The sequence below is a fragment of the Anguilla anguilla genome, chromosome 7, assembly GCF_013347855.1.
Source record: "Anguilla anguilla isolate fAngAng1 chromosome 7, fAngAng1.pri, whole genome shotgun sequence".
NCBI classification, from domain to species: domain Eukaryota; kingdom Metazoa; phylum Chordata; class Actinopteri; order Anguilliformes; family Anguillidae; genus Anguilla; species Anguilla anguilla.
In genome coordinates this window covers 7,617,442-7,636,727 of record NC_049207.1, presented here as the reverse complement: position 1 = coordinate 7,636,727, position 19,286 = coordinate 7,617,442, and the positions used below count along the sequence as shown (strand labels likewise).

General features: G+C 40.5%; 1 protein-coding gene across 10 annotated transcripts; it reads left to right on the top strand.

The window, feature by feature from the left end:
- Positions 1–233: 233 nt before the first annotated feature.
- gata3 (GATA binding protein 3) lies at positions 234–17,709 on the top strand. Of its 10 annotated transcripts, none has more exons than XM_035424608.1 (7): positions 234–494; positions 6,867–7,239; positions 8,541–9,074; positions 11,605–11,750; positions 14,113–14,238; positions 16,445–16,731; positions 16,983–17,707. In XM_035424608.1, the coding sequence occupies exons 2-7, from the start codon at positions 7,002–7,004 to the stop codon at positions 17,032–17,034; spliced, it is 1,383 nt and encodes a 460-aa protein (XP_035280499.1). In that variant the 5' UTR covers positions 234–494; positions 6,867–7,001; the 3' UTR covers positions 17,035–17,707. The 10 variants fall into 10 exon arrangements, with proteins under 10 accessions (XP_035280499.1, XP_035280498.1, XP_035280496.1 ...); XM_035424607.1 differs by having other exon boundaries at positions 234–503; XM_035424605.1 differs by lacking the exon at positions 234–494 and adding an exon at positions 532–686.
- Positions 17,710–19,286: the final 1,577 nt, after the last annotated feature.

Below are 19,286 nucleotides of genomic sequence, written 5' to 3'. Positions count from 1 at the left end.
TGATATTTTCAACGATGTCTCTCTAAAAAGTGAATTGAAAATATTGTTTTTCTTATTTCATGAGTGAGTTAATGACATTGGAATATCATCATCATTTTTTGATAATAAGCTATGCGCATGACACCCACTCGTGGAACCACACACAAATATGGTGTCTGTGCGCGCGTGCGTGAACGCGTGATTTTTTTTTTTTTTTACTACAAACCCACGGTTTTATTTGAAACCGTTATGCCAGCGAACAGAAAATTTTGGGCGCGCATAATATTCAGATACGAACGACCAGACCTAAAGGCGATTAAATAGTTCTATTATAAGGCAACTTTGCCGTGTTTATGCTAACACTAGACAACAGAAAACTGAATAGGTAGGTTACCTTCTCCATAGCTAACGATTAGTATTTTACTTCGAAGCTGGTATTATCAGGTATATTTTTTGGCATAGCTTTTTTCCTCCACACACTGCATCGACCCGGAAGAGCTATGATCTAATATACTGTAAGTACGGTAAGTCAGTGCGTTGGTTGGTCTGTGTGTGTCTGTGGGCAGGGGAGAAGTGCCGCGTGCGCCCAGGTTTTTCCTCTTACAGCTCGAGCTCTAAATGCCATCAGCCCTTCCATCTGTGTGTCATTTCGCGTGCACATCTGCAGCAGATCAGAGAAAAACTCACCGGCAAAGTCAGCTCCACAGGTCAGTAAATATTTATATGTTCCTTTATGGGACATGTCTATCCCTTTGATAAAGGAATACTAAGTGTAATTCTTAAAGGTGCCGCGTACCCGTACAGTATTCAAAACCTCTTCCTATACTCTCGGTGTGGATTACCTCATATGATTAATTTATTGATTGGCACGATGTACGATGATAGCGATAACGTTTCTGCTTTTATTTCATTCATTCACTTGCAGCACAGGGTTTACTGCTTTGGGGAGGAGGTCGGTTATATACGTTTACAGTGTGACTAATTTACACTCTTCATATCTATTGGAGAGAATGAATTTAAATAAAAAGATTTTTTCGCAGGGGCGCAAATCGAAGGTGCGACAGAAAGACTGATGCTTCATTGTATGAAAAAAATGTGTTCCTAAAATCGAACATTCAAAATAGGTGTTAGAAACAAGTGGTTTTCTTTCGGCTAATTTGGCTACCTTTACTAGCCTAGCTAGTTCCTGAGCTTTGATTGTATTTTGTCTCTAACACTTTTAGTAATTGCATTGGGATTTATTGAAGCATATGCACTGCGTTTGGGAGTAATGTTCCTACATCACTTTCCCTGAAATACCTAAGATCAAGGTTTTTTAATGATCTATTACCACCTGGGCTGACGGTAGGCTGAGTCCTATAACCCGTGAAATTGATCTGATTAGCTGGCATTGGGTCTTAAAAGGAGCAGGGTTTGCTGAAGCTGCATTTCCAGTTTTAAACGTATTTGTGGTCGATTTGACTTGATTTAGAAGCGATGTTACTCCGGGAGGAGGATACGAAATTAAGGATATCAGAAAGGAACTTTCATGGGAGGACGAATGTGTATTTGCATGCAGAGAACAGAACGGATGGATTCTATTGATTTATGCGGACTACATTTTGAACAGCTGTGTTTCCAGATAGCGCCGCTTAGGTGCAAATCAGCACTTAAAAATCACCGGATGAAATGCTTTTAAATGAGGACGAAATCTGCTCCCCTTCATCAAATCAATATACAGCACACACAACTTTAGGGGAAGGGGCATTTTGCCTTCTAATTGTGTGTTTAGTCACCATGCAGTAGTTGACCGAAAATCATTGCGGTGGTTCGCTTTGTTACATATAACTTCGTTTGCCAATATGCTACATTTGTGAAAATAAATACAATAAACGAGGGCCTATTTATGAACTACTGTTTAAATCGATTATTTTATATAAGTTACATTTCATGAATTTCCTTCGTAATTCCGACCTTACACATTCCGGCCTAAAACGATACATAGACCCGAATGATGTTGCCGCTTGGGAGATGGAACAACATCTCGGATAAGCATCACTCCGTCTGTGTGGCCGAGGAACAAGGGTGTGTGGACTATGATTTGCATTGTCTTATTCGGGTTTGAGAATTTTTGAGTAGGTGGTGCAGGTTACTTAAAGCTAATGCGCATTTCTTCTGCTCATGTAAAGGGTTCTATGACCGTTCATTTCGGACGTTCACATTCTCTGGAAGCATTTCGCTCCCTCGCCAGGCTTCTAGATATTGGCTACAGCGGTTCACAATTCGCGGGGTTAACTACGAGAATTGACAATAACTGCGCATTCTTGAAGGTATGAGGGTACGTACACCAAATACTATATTTAAAAAAATGTGTAATAATGTCTTCAAATACTGATGCAATTTAATAACATTATTTCTTCAAGGTAAATTGGTATTGAGTACCGTTTTTTCTCTTGATTTATTTCGGGTCAATTATTATTATTATTATTATTATTATTATTATGTCACCGCTGAACTATTTTACGTGACATAGTCCAACGTAGGATAAATATTGGAGCCTATTTGCTGTCAAGAAGAAAATATATAATCTTTTTTTTATCACGCACACCGTGAACTACCTCTTTAAATACAATTTTCATCTTAACGGCCAACCAAGAAGTATCTCTCTCTCACACACACACACGCACGCACACTTGTTTCTATCAAGATAATAATAATGTATTCCAAATGGTTGGAGTTTGGTTGCTTTAGCACGCAAAATTCTGAGCGCTGCCCTAGGCCGTGTCCCCTGTTTAACCCTGGGATACCCGCCTCGCGGCTGTTTGTACAGCTTTACCTGAGACATTAGAACAAAACTGTAAAATCAAAACCCAACAAAAGCCATCTACCCCAGACGCCGTCGCTTTAATTAAAGGGTATTTTGAGGGTTAGTCACTTTCTTTTGCCCAAAACCAACGCTGCACCTTTTGTCAGACTGTACTGTTATTTAGCTTTTTTTGCAGCAGAGTATCCATGCGTGTAGATATAACCATCTAATGATTTTAAAAACGAAAAGCATTACGTTAAATGGAAATGAAAAGCTCTTCACTTTTCACAATGAGCCTTTCGCTTTATGCTCAAATGTTGCATGATACTGTATTATTATTATTATTATTATTATTATTATTATTATTATTATTATTATCGTTGTATATTACAAATTTTTCCATTAAAATATAAAAATGTAGTAAGTAATAATACGGTATTGTGATGGGGAAAACGTGGACAATAGGCCTAATGCGATATCAAAAGCACAACAACAATAAAGGTTAAACTAAACCAGAAGTCTCCGATTCGCACCCACAGTGCAATGTTTCCTGATTTTAATCAGCACTCTCTGACATAGCCCTAATCATTCAAAATTTATCTTCACAATCTCCACTCACCTATCTCCATACTTACACGTATGAATCAGGTAAACGAAATGCCTTGCGGCCAAGTGCAGTGTCAAATCTCAAGATACTGCAAAAAAAAATAAAAAAAAATAAATAAATAAAAAATAAATCGTTAGACCATACCAATATGTTTTTTGTTCTCCACCGGTAATTATTTTTGTGTGGGTTTAAGGCTGCATTTGATCTGGGAATAAACAATAAATAGCCTACTATATAAACGTGTACGAGTACGTAGTTATTCATACAAACTGCACGTACTAGATAATAACGTCTGTATCTCCGGGCTACCCTCAATTCCCCTTGTTGTTGTGACAGTGGGAAGGATTATAAATGACAACTTTTAAAGGAGACCCGTTTCCACAAAGAAGAATAAGCTCACGTTTCACAAACTAGACTGATATTGCGTCCTGGGAATAAGAACTTGGGACAGGTTCCATGCTCTCTGTAAGCTGCAAGACAGCAGTCAAGAAACAAAAAACATAATCAGGATTTTACATTTACCGTCCTATGTTGCCTCGAAGCACCTATAATGCTTACTTGTGGGATGACAGCGCACAATACTTTTCAAGGGGATAATTACACGAGTCCGCTGACAGGCTGACAATGACAGCGGGATTGTTCATGGCAAGCCAGAACAACAGTTTCCATCCAAGTTCAGTCTCAGGTTCGCCTGAGTGAGAACTGGTTTGTGGATACAGGCTACTGTGGACGAAGAGCGGAACGTTATGCCAAATCAGCACATTTTCATTTCTCACACTGTGCACAGTTTATGCACCAGAGAGTGTCTAAGGTGAGGAGAATATAACCTGAGGTTTATATATGTGCAAGTGACTAAAGTTAAACCAACGCGATACGAATAAATCTACTTGCACTCGTATGAGGTTCCGGGCACTCTACATAACTAATTCCTAAAAATATGCCCAAACGTCAATGTGCTATTAATACTGTTAATAACTAGGTGTATATTTGTCTACTTTATCGCCGCATATAAACATGTTCTCGCCAGAATAGCCTACAATTACGACTGCTAGATTGTGAAAATGGTTAAACTGTGAAATCGCATGTATTTAAACCACACCAATATATAAATATTTAATGCACGTACAGTTACCTTACGAGGCATCCATTTCACTTTCCATGAATCTAGTAGCACTAACATTACTTTCTTTAAAAAAAAATAATTTTTAACATCGATGATTGGAGAAAACGCATGATGTTCTTTCAGTGATTTCCCCTCCACTTCAACACACACGTACAGACAAACACACACTTACGCACACACACACATACGCTCGCGCGCGCGCGCGCACACACACACACACACACCCTCCCTCCCCCAAGCGAGCTCTACAGAATTTCATTTCCTGGCTGTTTACTCTACTTGTGACGTCACGTCCAGTGGCGTCGCCGAGACTAGCCATTTCAGTGCATTGCCTAGCATCAAAAGAGCAGCCCCCTATTCCCCAATTACATACTGTCAATCTGGGAGCATGGGGCAGCCAAACTGGGAATTAGACACTAAATACCACCCCACGGGGCAGGCCCCCTATTACTGAGCAATCAAGTGGAATAATACAAAACTACAAGGCAATATGCCTACCTGACATTGGCGTGCGAATTGATTCTCGGGCCCAGTGTCAGTATGTGTCAGTATAAATACATTTTAATTAGTTATTAAAGGTCACGATTATTAAACAAATAAATGTTAAGGCTTGAGGGCTCCATGCTGCATTTAATTTGTTCAATTAAGAATGACATAACCGTTTGTCAATATTTCGTCCCTTTGTGAAAGACTATAGCTTCCATGTAAAGTGAAGACGATGGCAGATACTTTCAGATCTGCTCAGTCAGAACGGACCGGCATGCTCTTCGGTGCTTCCTTACGTTCATACACCGCAAAGACGTTCTCGTCCGCCGTGAACTGCGCAATGGACAAATCAGCCTATTCAAGATTTAGAATAACAAGACTGTCACCGCGAGAGGACGCACTGTCACAATTTTAAGAAAACAGTCATGTTGCGACCTGCTTTCGGTCTCGAGGTAGAGCAACATGCTTCGTACTTTAGTGTCGAGCTAACATAATATGTTATCAACTGTGCTCCCTCAGGGATATACAAGACCATACTTCAGTCATCAAATTGTCATTTACTACTTTTCACAAACTGTAATTATTTTATTTGTGAACATATTTTAATAGGCTGCATTTAATATTAGATGCGTGTCTTTCCTCGAATCGTATGGATAGACAGTGATAAGATAAACGTGAACAATGTATTTACTCAACGTGTAATACAAATATATCCAGTCATAAATAGGCTATTGTTACCTAATATCCTTGGTTTCCATATTGTCATATTATGTCATTGTTTAGGCCCATTTACAAGTGTGCTGTAATTAATCATATATAATATGATATATCAAATATAAAAGAAAGAGTGGAATTAGATAAATTGAAACAGTAACATCTTTACACAAGCTGCCTTTTTAACCATAGTTAGCTTAGACAGTATAATTTTTATTTTATTTTATTTTTTGGTTTGAGACACAACCAAGGCATTAACCAGGATTGTGCATTTATATTTCAGTCGTAGTGTTATATTTATATTTCAGCTATTTATTTATGACTGAATATAAATGCGTGAGTAAATAGGCCTATGTTATGCTACATATTTAAAAGAGCATATAATGTTTTTTTTGGAGGCGGTGATAAACTATGTGTTAAGATAAACTACAAGGCATAAAATATCCATTACAAAATGAACCATTAAAAACACATTTTCTAATATAACACCCGATTCTCTTTGAGGATAAACTTATACCAGTCCTTGGTCATCTCTCCCCTGGCCCACTTTATTCAATTAGGCCGAGCAGGACTGGCCCCTCCCCCGTTGATGACACTGACAGACCCTCCTTAAGTTGCGTCGCGCCGCAGCTGTCTGCGAGCATTGAGCTGCCTGGCGCCATCCTGAAAGAATGCCTTCACTGTAAAAAAAAAAAAAAAAAAAACAGAGCGAGAGAGTAGAGAGAGTTCATAGAGAGAGAGAGAGAGAGAGAGAGAGGGAGTGTGTGTGAGAGAGAGAGCTGCTACTGCGCATAAACACAGATTTGACCTGTGGGTTTTAACTTCGATCTTTAGACAGTATGCAGTAATTCACCAACTGCAAGCGAGGTTGGTTCCAAACGCCGCTACAACTTGTTGCGCTTACTTTTCAATAGGCTGTTGAAACTTTGGGGGAGAAAAGTTGAGGATTTCAGAGAGAACCTGGATACGACCGGACCTTTTTTGACAGCGTATGCGTGTAATATGTAAATGTATGTCGAATTTCACCATTTTGATCAAGAATTATAATAGCACATTTGTTTGCAACTAGGCTAGATGAATTTAAAATAATATACCGGTAGGCACGAACAGTAACACAAACCTTTTTTATAACTGGGCGTGTTGTTAAGTTTACCATTTCATCTTGTTTGCAGGTGACCAAAGGCAATTGATTTAAAAAGAAGAAACCTGTGGATTACACGTCGCTGGAGTTTGGACAGATACTTTTTTCTTTTCTTGCTTGTGTTATACCGATTCTTTTTTGTGTATATGAACATTTGCTGCCAACAATGGAAGTAACTGCGGATCAGCCCCGGTGGATGGGCCATCACCACCCAGCGGTACTGAACGGTCAGCATCCCGACACACACCACCCGGGTCTCGGCCACTCGTACATGGACCCCTCTCAGTATCCCCTCACCGACGATGTGGATGTACTGTTTAATATCGAAGGACAGGGCAACCACGTCTCCCCGTATTACGGAAACTCCGTCAGAGCCGTCCAGAGATACCCGCCTCCCCCTCACAGTAAGTCGTGTTTTAATGCTAAATAAAATAGTTTAAACTGGATATAAGGTTCGTTTGCTTTTTCAACTGATTTTTGTAAAAAAAACATTATTTGTAGTGGGTGAACATCTAACTGAATATGGTGTTATTTCACCACGATTGCATTAATGTCACCGGAACTCAATCGAAAGTATAACTGGAAGTGCACAATTCAGCGGGATCCGATTCGTATAATAGTAGGCTACCGCACGGCTTAGAGGTGTTACTAGTCTTGTTTCGATGTGGGCTATCTTGACGGTTTAAAATCTATGCCAAACCAAAACTGATAAACCTTTGAATTGATCTGAAAACGTTTTGAGCTGAACTGTGTAAGCATTATTATAAATCGCGTCTGGTTGAACAAGAAGTGAATTATAGCCTATGCATAGCCTAAAGCTGAGAATGAACGATTCCGATTTAATTTAAACGCGTAAAATACCCCTATGTGTAAATAGGCTTGATAAATATTTTTTAGGTGAATTAGCAGTATGGCATCAAAATATGCCTCCAATTTTCAATTCCATCATTTTAAATTGTGTTCCAAATTACGGAGCCAACATGGAACACGTGTAAACTTGTAAATCAAATAAAGTTACAGGAAAAATTGTACGGAAGAGCTGTTGATTAAATTTATGGCTAGTACTTCCTGGACGGAATAGTTAATCGTGACCGTTTCTTTTGGTATTCTTCCCGGCTGAAACAATACTGTCAGTATCTTGCGTCTGCCGTGGAGCGCTTGTGGATGCGAAAGTGTTCGTCGGGAGTTTCGATCAAAACAAATACGTACGTAAGATTGCAACTTGCACCGGCAATGGGCCACCTTTATTCTCGCGAGGCCCATTTTAGGGATTTATCTTTAATTATTCAATTACGGATGTTCACTGAAACTCGATGTTTTATTTATGTTTAGCAGCTAAACTTCGATTGTCGATTTAACTGAAAGTGGACGTCAAGGAAATACAGGCTTCCGAAAGAACTGAACGTTTACTAAATTATGAGGACCTCTGTATGCATAGGCTAAATCAAATATTGTGCTGCCATTTGTTACTGTTGCTATATATATTTTAGGGCTTTACAGATAGGAATCTGATATTGAAAAATAATTAGCATTTAATGTTTTGCAGTCACAAACCGTGAACAAAGAACAATCGTTTATTTAAAAATACAGAATGTCGCCTAAGAAACATTTAAGAGCGAAATATATTTTTTCTCGTGACTTTATAAGTGAATTGGAAACGCTGACATATATTGCCATTGTATTTTTTCCAATTTTGTGCTTGCAGGTAGTCAGGTGTGTCGTCCACCCCTGCTTCACGGTTCGCTGTCCTGGCTGGACAGTAGCAAAGCCCTCGGCACGCACCACAGCACGTCCCCGTGGAACTTGAGTCCCTTCCCTAAGACTTCGCTCCACCACGGCTCTCCCGGGGCCCTTTCTGTCTACCCGCCGACATCGTCCTCCTCGCTGTCAGCCGGTCACTCCAGCCCGCATCTCTTCACCTTTCCCCCGACTCCTCCTAAAGATGTCTCACCGGATCCGGGGATCTCTACCCCGGGCTCAAGCAGCTCCGGCCGCCAAGAGGAAAAAGAGTGCATTAAGTACCAGGTGTCCCTACCAGAAAGCATGAAACTGGAGTCGGCCCACAGCCGGAGCATGGCCTCAATTGGTGCGGGAGCATCATCCGCTCACCATCCCCTCGCCACTTACCCATCCTATGTCTCAGACTACGGCCCAGGCCTCTTCCCACCAAGTAGCCTGATAGGTGGGTCATCTTCTAGTTATGGTTCCAAAACAAGACCAAAAACAAGGTCCTGTTCAGGTAGGCGTGCGCTTTATTTTCCTTTAATTTATTTATCACCAATTAAAAAAAAAAAAATTGTGTCTAAAGTTGAAAATTTAGAGCCTGTATTTTATGTGTTATGGCAAGTTAGATCGAATTATTGACCAACCTAAAAAAAAGGGAGTTCCAAAAAAAATTTGTAGCCTACTACTACTTACCTGCAGGCCTTACACGCTTTCAGGCCCAGCCGAAAATGTTGCCTACAAATCACAGTTTTGTCAACTTCTGACGTATGCAAGGCACATGTGTTACTTTAAGACATATTTCCATATAAACCTCAGTAAAGCGGGAGGCATGTTTGATGAGGCAGGTCTAGTCGTTGAGGTAATTCATTTTGTATGTATAATTGCTCGCGATGCTTTAAAGTTTTCACTCCATAATTGCAAGCAGCGTACTCAAAAACGAGACATTGGTGAAGCTTATCCATCAGAAGATCTCATCTTCTGCAGCCAATATATATTTTCCCTAACATTTAAATCAGGGCAAAATCAATATTAACTTTCGGAAACTGCCACGATGCATTCTGTTTTACTAAAACGTGTCGCTGTGCAAACAGACTACTTATTTCCACAGACTCTGCAGCTTCAAAAGCGCACAAACGAACACAGGAGCACTCAAAGCATATTTTGAAAACTGCGTGCTCGAAATAAAAAATATCGTTTTGCATGGCATCTGTACAGAACCCTGAACGTTTTAAGCTCTCAGCAAACGAGATGAGTTTCCAGTTTTCTTTTTTTCCCAGAGTGACATTTCTCTGTGGCTCCCCGTTCACCCCTGTCTCTCTTTCGTTTATATGCTTAAGCTAATCCAATTATTTTCAGACTGCTGCACGCGACAGTTGCATTGTTTATCCAGCGCCAGAAACTTTGATAGAGTCCGGATGCAGTTGTATTGAAAGGAATAACGAATAACCTCTAGCCAAGGCAGGGGCATGACAGCCGAAGAAAAATGTTAGCCTATACAAACAGCCAGTGTAATTATTCTAAGGTTATTTAATTATGTCTCGAAACTAGTTTGCAGTGGTAAACATTAATATCCCTGTAAACGTTTTAAAACGAATAGATTATTAGACGCACGTGTTGAATTCATGGACATAACTGAATGAATGAATTAATGAATACATAAATAAATAAACAAATTCTCTACTACTACTGAGCTGCTAATGCGTTCTTTGCATTCCAGACCATGTCTTTTATGATGTCCATTACAGCAGGCACATAAGTATTATATTAGCACATTTATCTGACTGAATAACGTAATGTGTGAATCTGTTTCTTGCACTAAGTCCTGCTAAGTGGAAAATACGCATTTTGTGGTCAAAAAACCAACGCGCATAATTTTTTTTCGCGACGCCCATAACCTCTTATAAATTTTTACTTTTATGAAACACAGGCCTATTACCGTTGGATAATTAGGTGGGTCTTTAAAAAAAAAAAAAAAAAATTAACCGAGACATATGCACTCGCCAATGACGTACAACCAAAGTTTGTATCTTTCCACGAAGAAAAACACGAGCGAAACGTCTCCTAAATAATTAAAAATGAAACTTCCTGAGGCCTGCAGTCGAAGTGCGGAAGGCTCAGTGTCGCGAAGGCCTGCGGACTGCACGCTTTCAAATAATTCGGTGTGAACAGAAGCCGCTCGATCATGCTGTTTCGGTTTCACTGGTGAGGCAATAGGCCCACACGACCCTTTCGAGAACATGTGAGACAACCATGTTTCTCATCTGTCGGTGACACCGATGTGCTCGCAGGCTTGCTAAACGTCATTTTAATTAGGCTACGCGGACTGGGAGGCTTGAAAAAAGTAAAAAAAAATAAAAATGAAGGTATTGCATGATCTCGCAGAATAAGGTAGGCTGTTTGCATTGTGTGACTATGGTCTTCATTATTTTGAAAATTTTTAACGAATCAAGGTGGTTGGGGAGGAAATGTATTATTATTGTTGTTGTTTTTGGTGCTGTTGCTGCTGCTGCTTTTGCTACTGTTGCTGCTGTTGTGGTTATTAGCTATTGTTTTCCTTTCATTTTTAAGAATTTTTATTCTTAAACTAACTAACTATCCCCCGCCCCCTTTAACCGTGTGTAGATGATTCAGAGTAAAACAGCTGTATTTGATTGAGGGGCTGTGTGGTGTGGCCATGAAATGACGTGTGATACGCCGTTGCTTTGTTTGCATTGCCAATCAGTCAGGCGGCTGTGTGTGAAGTCTTATTTTTGAAGTGCAGTTCATTCCAGTATTTTTGTTCTGAAAAATTAATTCTGTTTATTTCTGTATGCCTAACATAGAGATGGTTATTAATAACTACTTATTTATACTGTGTATTATTATTATTATTATTATTATTATTATTACAACAAAAATTGCCGTAATAATATCGTTGTTTATTGGGTTGTTTTGTTTTTCAAATGTTGATACAGCAGCCTAGATGTTCATTAATTGACTTTGATCATTTCTGAAAAATCCCTATTAGCACTCTATACATCTGTATATGTTGTCTCTGATTTCAGAGGGTAGAGAATGCGTTAATTGCGGAGCCACTTCCACCCCTTTGTGGAGGAGAGATGGCACAGGTCACTATTTGTGTAACGCCTGCGGACTCTATCACAAGATGAACGGACAGAACCGGCCACTTATCAAACCCAAGAGACGGCTGGTACGTCCCTGGCGCTACTGCTGATCACTCTCTCTCTCTCTCTTTCTCCCTCTTCCTCTCTCCCACTCAATCTCTCTCTTTCTCTTTCTCTCTCTCTCTCTGTCTGTCTCTCTCGCTTTGTCACACCCTCTCTCTCTACGCAGGAGGAAGTGTTAGCTGCAGGAAATTGGCTCGTCAAGTGCAGGTCTCATTTCTATAACAATTAGTTCTCTTTAAGTTGATACATTAGTTTTATGTCCACTTTTAGTTTATAATAACGAAGGGATATTTGTTTTCGTTATACGTTTGGAAAGGTTTCACTTTTGATGAGCTATTATCTTTGTCCTAACTGCGCTGCATGTTTTTTTTTTTTTGTTTTTTTTAATTTTTTTATAGAGCTTTGGTGTCAATTAGCCTATAAATTATTGGATAAATCGCCATCATTTAAATAGACCTGCTAACTTAAACGAAAGGTATACTAGTGCTTTCCGCGATGCATTTAACATATACTTACTTTTATATTCGTAACAAAAGGGAGGCCTACATTAGGTATATAGACTCCTACGTATGATAAACATCGTGTAAGATTTTTTAACAATTATTTTGGGGCATTGCAAATTAACGTATATTTTAAACATTACGTTTCTCGAAATTACACAGTTGTGGCCTACACATAGACAATACTGCCAAACTCCGCCCTTTAAAATAATCAGTGACCGAACCATAATGGAATTCCTCTTTCTCATTGCTTTGTTCAAAAGGAAAAACTTTCTAGGCAAGGAAGCGGTCGCAGGACAGCTATTTTGGCAGCCAGCTTCTCTCTAATGTGAAAAACCGACTTCCTAGGAAAAAGCTGCCGGATATCTGGGCAGCACTGATAAATCTTTTTTAACAACATACCCCGTTTCCCCAGCCTAAACATTAAGGGGAGCGGGACTAAATGAGCGCGAGATGCAGCGAGGGCATACAAGAGTCACGACATAAGGTGGTTCCTCTGAAAGCTGTGTGACTCAAACAAGACTGTTCATATTTGGAGAGAAAGGGAAAACGCTCATTTTTCTCTTTGTGGCTCGAAAGTGTCCATGACACATATTATGGGCTTCCAGCCACAGTACATTTTATCCTTTAATACATGTCACTAATTGTGTATATTTATGTTATTATATTATTTTCCTCTAATTTTCCGCGAAAACCAACGTCAACGTTGTTGCAGTAGATACACAGACACACCCCCCAGTGAACATTTTTGTGGTGAAAAGCCGGTGAAACGCAGTCTAGGCGTTCCGGTGAAAACCCGGCTACATTTGGTTGAAAAGTGAAAGTTTTCTAGCCGCCTAGGATGTAGCCAGGCTATATCCGCGAAAAACTATATTGGGGTTAACCGTTAACCTTCTGCACACTGGGACACACGCACGCACACATACACACACACACACACACACACGCACGTGTGTGTGTGTGTGTGTGCGTATATATGCTTAAATTACTAAAAATATTGGGGAAATTGTATTAGGATTACACCGAATATAGACGCTCATTTCTTGATTTTTTAAAAAGTGTAGTGGAAAGTCAAGTCATAAAAGAAACGCAACGGCGAGTTATCGGCCTACTACACAATATCTGTTTGATCTGTTAATATTATTATTATTATTATTATTATTATTATTATTATTATTATTATTATTATTATTATTATACATAGATTCACTTAATAAACACCGATTTGATTTTAAATTATAACGGCAGTGAACCTCCGATTTTAAATTCTCTAAAATGTGGAGAATATGGAGGAATGTGGAGGAATAATTTATTTAACGTCTCTAATGAAATGAATGGGTTATGTAGGTTAGTTAGTGAAATACAGGCCTATATCCGATGGAAACGTATTAGCCAACTTCAGTTTTAATATAAGCGTTACATTTTTTTATATATTTCTCCACCTTTGACCCCTGCCTCCCCCCAATAATCATTGTTCTGTTCACACAAAATAGTGCGCTAAATTGCTTATTATTTAAATTACGAAATGTCGCTATTGAGCGCATTGTACTGTAGCCAGCCAGCCACCTACAGGTATACTTAGACGTTTAACTGTAAAATTGAGATAGAGTAAATGGGTTCTAGGAAAGCTGTTGTTTTGATGAATTTTCATAAATATTTACGTCTGAGAACGTAGCCTACATGCGGATAATGATATTTTTAGAACAAAGTACCACGGAGCTCATTTGATCTTGTTTGAAATGTTCGTTTACTCATCTCCCTCTCTCTCTCTCTCTCTCTCTCTCACTCTCTCTCTCTCTCTCATCTATCTATCTATCTATCTATCTGTCTATCTATCTATATATCTATCTATCTGTCTGTCTATCTATCTATGCCACTTTTTCAGTCTGCAGCTAGAAGAGCAGGAACATCGTGCGCAAACTGTCAAACGACCACGACAACTCTTTGGCGGAGAAATGCAAACGGGGACCCTGTCTGTAACGCGTGCGGGCTGTACTACAAACTGCACAATGTAAGCAATACAGCAGCCTTTACCGTTATCTAGTAAGATATTTACTAATTATTTAACAATGTGTTGTGCTTTTAAGTTTTTTTATTTCTTTTTTTTTTTTTTTTTTTTTTTACATTTTGGTGTTATTGAAAATTTTAAAATGTTTGTTGTAGTTTCTCGGGGAAAATGTCAATATGTTTCCACACAAAACGAATCCAATCGCAGGTATAGGCTACAATTACATATTGCAGAAGCTGCGCTCTTTTATGATAAATTGTTTTTTCTGAACGTTATGGGTAAATTGAGAGGTTTGTTTATATCACGACCAGTTAGTTACTTCCAGAGTTTGGTGATACATGAAATTCTGTCCCCTCTCTGTGCTTCTGATTCGTTCGGGGAATGCGGTGGTTTAACCTTTACCGCATCTTTCTTTTTCGATTCCTCTTAGATAAGGCTCTTGGGACTTCTTCCTATTCAGTTGAATGCTTTCGCGAAAACCCCTTTGACACAGCACAAGTTCCGATGCACCCACATCCTTGTAGACACCTTCTGCACTGAGAGACAAGTATCATTGATTGTCACGGGGTACCCCTATTACTATTATTATTATTATTATTATTATTATTATTATTTGACTTTTAACTTCTTGTTGAAGTTAAAATACAAAATGTGCTTCTGTCATGTCTTTAGCAAGGACTACTATTGAGGAACAATATAATTCAGGAGCTCATAATTTAAGTTAAATAGCAATTGTCAAGTGTTATGTTATCATTTGACTTGGCCTGAGACCTCCCAGTAATTGCAATTTGGGGGATGCTTTTAAATGAACACCACACTCTACATATCAAATTCAGTAGAATCCTCCACTTAATGTGCACTCACCAACAAAGGTGGATTTCTTTTTTGGCCATACTGAGATGCTTTGACAAGCAGTAAAGCGATAGATTGACAGATAAAATAATGTGGACGGACACATTGGTAACTTACAATGAACACAACCAAACAAACATGCACCAAATAATCCCAATTTATGGATATTTTTGATTTTTTGCGTGCAATCTTTTGATCAGTTTCTCTTGAAATCGCTGATAACAGACATTCAAAGGTCAGAGTGGAAGGCTTTTCTTCCACCTGTACAGTTTAAATCAACTTTGTAAAAATTGTCAGTTTGTGGAAGCATTTGTAATGACTCATTTAAAAATTTATTTTTTTTAAATCGGTATTTGTAATGCACTGGAGTCTCACAACTAGTCCCCAAGCGTGAGCGGTCAGTGAGTAGTAGTTCATGTAATAGTTAATTGAAGAGAGCAAACATTAGAGTTCTTCCAGAGGCATTTTGCAGCCGAACGGAGAGAGAGTCCCACACTTGTTGGCTGGCTTGGCCATCGCTGTGCCCGCTATTCGCTTGGCTGGCGTGTCTGAAAGATGGCGGCGCCAGTGACGGCGTGGCGTGCCCCTTCCGGTTCCGTGTGGCTGCTCGGCACACCCCCTCGTCTGCCCTTTTTGTGTTTTCCAACACGCAACCGGCATCCATCATTAGCCCCTTAATCCCGTTGCTGTGGCTGAACCCGCACGCAGAGCTGTGGCCAGATCGCTCTGAGACGTGCTGGTAGAGGTGGAGGAGGAGCTGGCCTTGGCGGCGGCGGCGGTGGCGGCGGCGGTGGCGGCGCTGGTTTTGCTGTACCGCTGCGGTCCGCCGCTCTGCCGCGCTGGCGCTGCCAGGCCCTGGGCGCTGGCCCACGATGTGGGGGGAACAGGCACCGAAATCCATGTCGAGTTGGCGCATTGCAACGCTCTGCGCATCGAAAACGATTGTTCGTTTTTAGGTTTGCGATTTCGGTTGTGCGACGGCTGTTTTGAGACGCACGGCTTTGTCCAGGAGCAGATTTTCCATATTCTTTTGTATTGTCTTCTGTAAGGTGATGCAGTGACTGTATGTGTGTTACAGTGTGAACTCTTTCCCTAGTGCTTTCATTTCATGCCATCTCATGTTGTTGATTCTAAGCCAGTAACTACAGAGATGCAGAGGACTTAATCAATCAGCATTCACCTCCCTGAGAAACACTGAGACAATAGTTTAAATGAAATATTTGTTTATTGGTTTTCTTAAAAAAATGATTCACGTGTAAAGCTTGAGCATGTGCATGTTCTGTTGCTGTTCATATTAATACGGCGGTAGCCATCACTTACAACACACGCGTGTTTTTTTTCCCCCTCCTCTGTGCAGATTAACAGACCACTGACCATGAAGAAGGAGGGCATTCAGACCCGAAACCGCAAGATGTCCAGCAAGTCCAAGAAGAGCAAAAAGTCCCACGACAGCATGGACGAGTTCTCCAAGAGCCTCATGGACAAGAACAGCTCCTTCAGCCCCACGGCCCTGTCCAGACACATGACCTCCTTCCCCCCCTTCTCACACTCCGGCCACATGCTGACCACCCCCACGCCCATGCACCCCTCGTCCAGCCTGCCCTTCGCACCCCATCACCCATCCAGCATGGTCACCGCCATGGGGTAGGCGTGCCCTTGCTGACGGACAGTACTACATTGGTTCCTCTCCCACCCCCACCCCCCCCCACCCCCCCTCCCCACCCCAATCCCCCAACCCCGCACCCCCTACCCCCCTTCCCCTCCTACCTACCCACCAACCCAGCTAGACTCTGACCAATCCGTGCCCATCCCCCCCCCCCCCCATCCAAAAATGAACAAGTTGTACCTCTGAAACTGAGAGCCCAGAAGGCTGAACAGCTGCCTCTCTGCTTCAGGAGGCCGGTGTCTCCGTGCTGGGGAAACCGCCACCACTGCTCCTGGAGCTAGCCGCGTCCGCGTGTCTGTGTCTGCAACCAACCACTGAATCCCGAATCCATTTGTGTACAGAAGCAATTTTTTCCACAAATAAGGTAAAGACAACAGACTGCCTGTTTTTCCTCAGCCCCACTCACACCCCCACTCCCCCCACCCCCACATCCCACCCCGCCCATCCCTTGTCACCCCCCTGTGAAACAGGGGTTCCCCTGTACTGTGAAAAAAAGAGAGAGGAGGAGATGAACTTTGAACATATTTGTACAGATTGTATGAAATACAGTACATTTAATGAAGACTTTTTAAATGAAAAAAAAAATGCCCATGGGCAGCTACGACGAGAAGGGTACGATTCGGGGCAGGAGGAGAGACCATCAGAGAAGCATGTCGCAGTAGGAAGGCCTGCCTGTGGCTCCTGGTTCGAAAGAGAAAAGTCGCCGATGCAAACTGCCTGGCCTCCTTATTTTCCTGGCAGGTGTTATTTTATGCATTAAAACCGTTTAGACAGATTGATCACGCAGAGTGCAGGAGTCCCTGTAGGACGTGCTATAGGTCCTGGGCTATTTGTTTGTTGACACACATACGCACGCTGGCACGCACGCACGCACGCACGCACACACACACGGACATGCACGTATGCACATCCACACACACATGCACACACACACACGCACACACGTATGCAGACATATACACACACTCACACACACACACACACGCACACGCACACACGTATGCAGACATACACACACAGTCACACACACACACATACACACGCACACACGCACACACACACACACACACACACACACACGCACACACACACACATACACACACACACACTCATAGAAACACATACACACACACACACGCACACACACATACACACACACACACACTCATAGACACATGCACATTGCCATGCAGCTCACCTGAAAGACATTCTTCCGGCCCACAGATTATATGCATTGTGAACAAGTTCCTGTATTTGTTATCTGTATGTATAATTCAGAGTACCAAAAATATGAAAGAAACAAAGATGTAGAATTATTTCTTTATGTAATGCAGACTGAATGGTTGTATAAATTTAATAATTGCTAGTGTAAAAAAAAGACTGCTTTTTTGTTTCGTAATTTTTTTTTCTTTCTTTGAAAAAAATAATAAACTAGTTTAAACTCTGTTGACATCACATTGGCCTCCACTGGATAGAACCTTTATTTTTGTGTGTCTGTTGTTTGACATGATGTTTCCCTACCTGCAGATGCAGTCTGTATTTACCCAACATTCACCATAACAGCTCTGTCACTGCACAAACAGGAAGTACAGAAATAAACAGTGACTCCAGGAGATTATAAGCTAAAGCTCTTGCAGATATGAATATAATGACTAGCACAGTGCACTCCTCTTATAAAATACCCATTCTCCAATGGTATTTGATTCTTATTAGCAGGGTATTAGGATGGGGGCTCTGACTGGTTGAAGAGAGCAACAGATTTAAGTAATTGTTCAAGGCTGATTTTTTTTTCAGCGATTCTCCTATGCTGACCACGTAGTGGTTGATTTAAAAAAACAATGTGCTGTTGAGTGTTGGTCTTCTCAGTGTGTGTCAGAGCACATATGTTAGGCCCATACAAGGATAAACAAGATTACGTCGGAAACAGTAATTATGTAAATCACTTATAAATAGCCATTATGCTTTACTAAAGGAATTCAATTCTTATTTAAACTACGATGAACTGGTTAATAGTTTGTCTTCTCATTGCGGAACAAATTTGAGAACTGCTGCTTGAAATAAAATTTTATATTAATGATAGACAGGTAATTATATTTAACAAGGTAGATGAGGATCCCAAACAATAATTCATTGTAAATACGTCAACTTGTTTTCCCCTGAATTATTAAAAAAAAACACTGCCATGCAAATTCCTGTTAATAAAGGTAGAAGGAAAAAATTGGAATACAATACGAGGATGTAAAAAACTAATCTGAAATGGTGTGCTCACAAGCAAGGGTGTTTTATTTAGAAGTGTTTTGAACATATGGTATGAGGACCTTGCATTGTTTTTAAAGGTTCCTGACATCTGCTTTGGCTACACACAGCATTCAATGCATTGGAACATCTTTCTTTGACCTCACACCATTAAATAAGAGTCATTTTATAAGTCCTTTCATATGACTTCGATTTTGCATATTATTTATTATTCTTCCCAGTTGTTTTCATTGTGACCGCCATGAAAGCCTTTTTCTGTTTTGCGAAGATGAAACA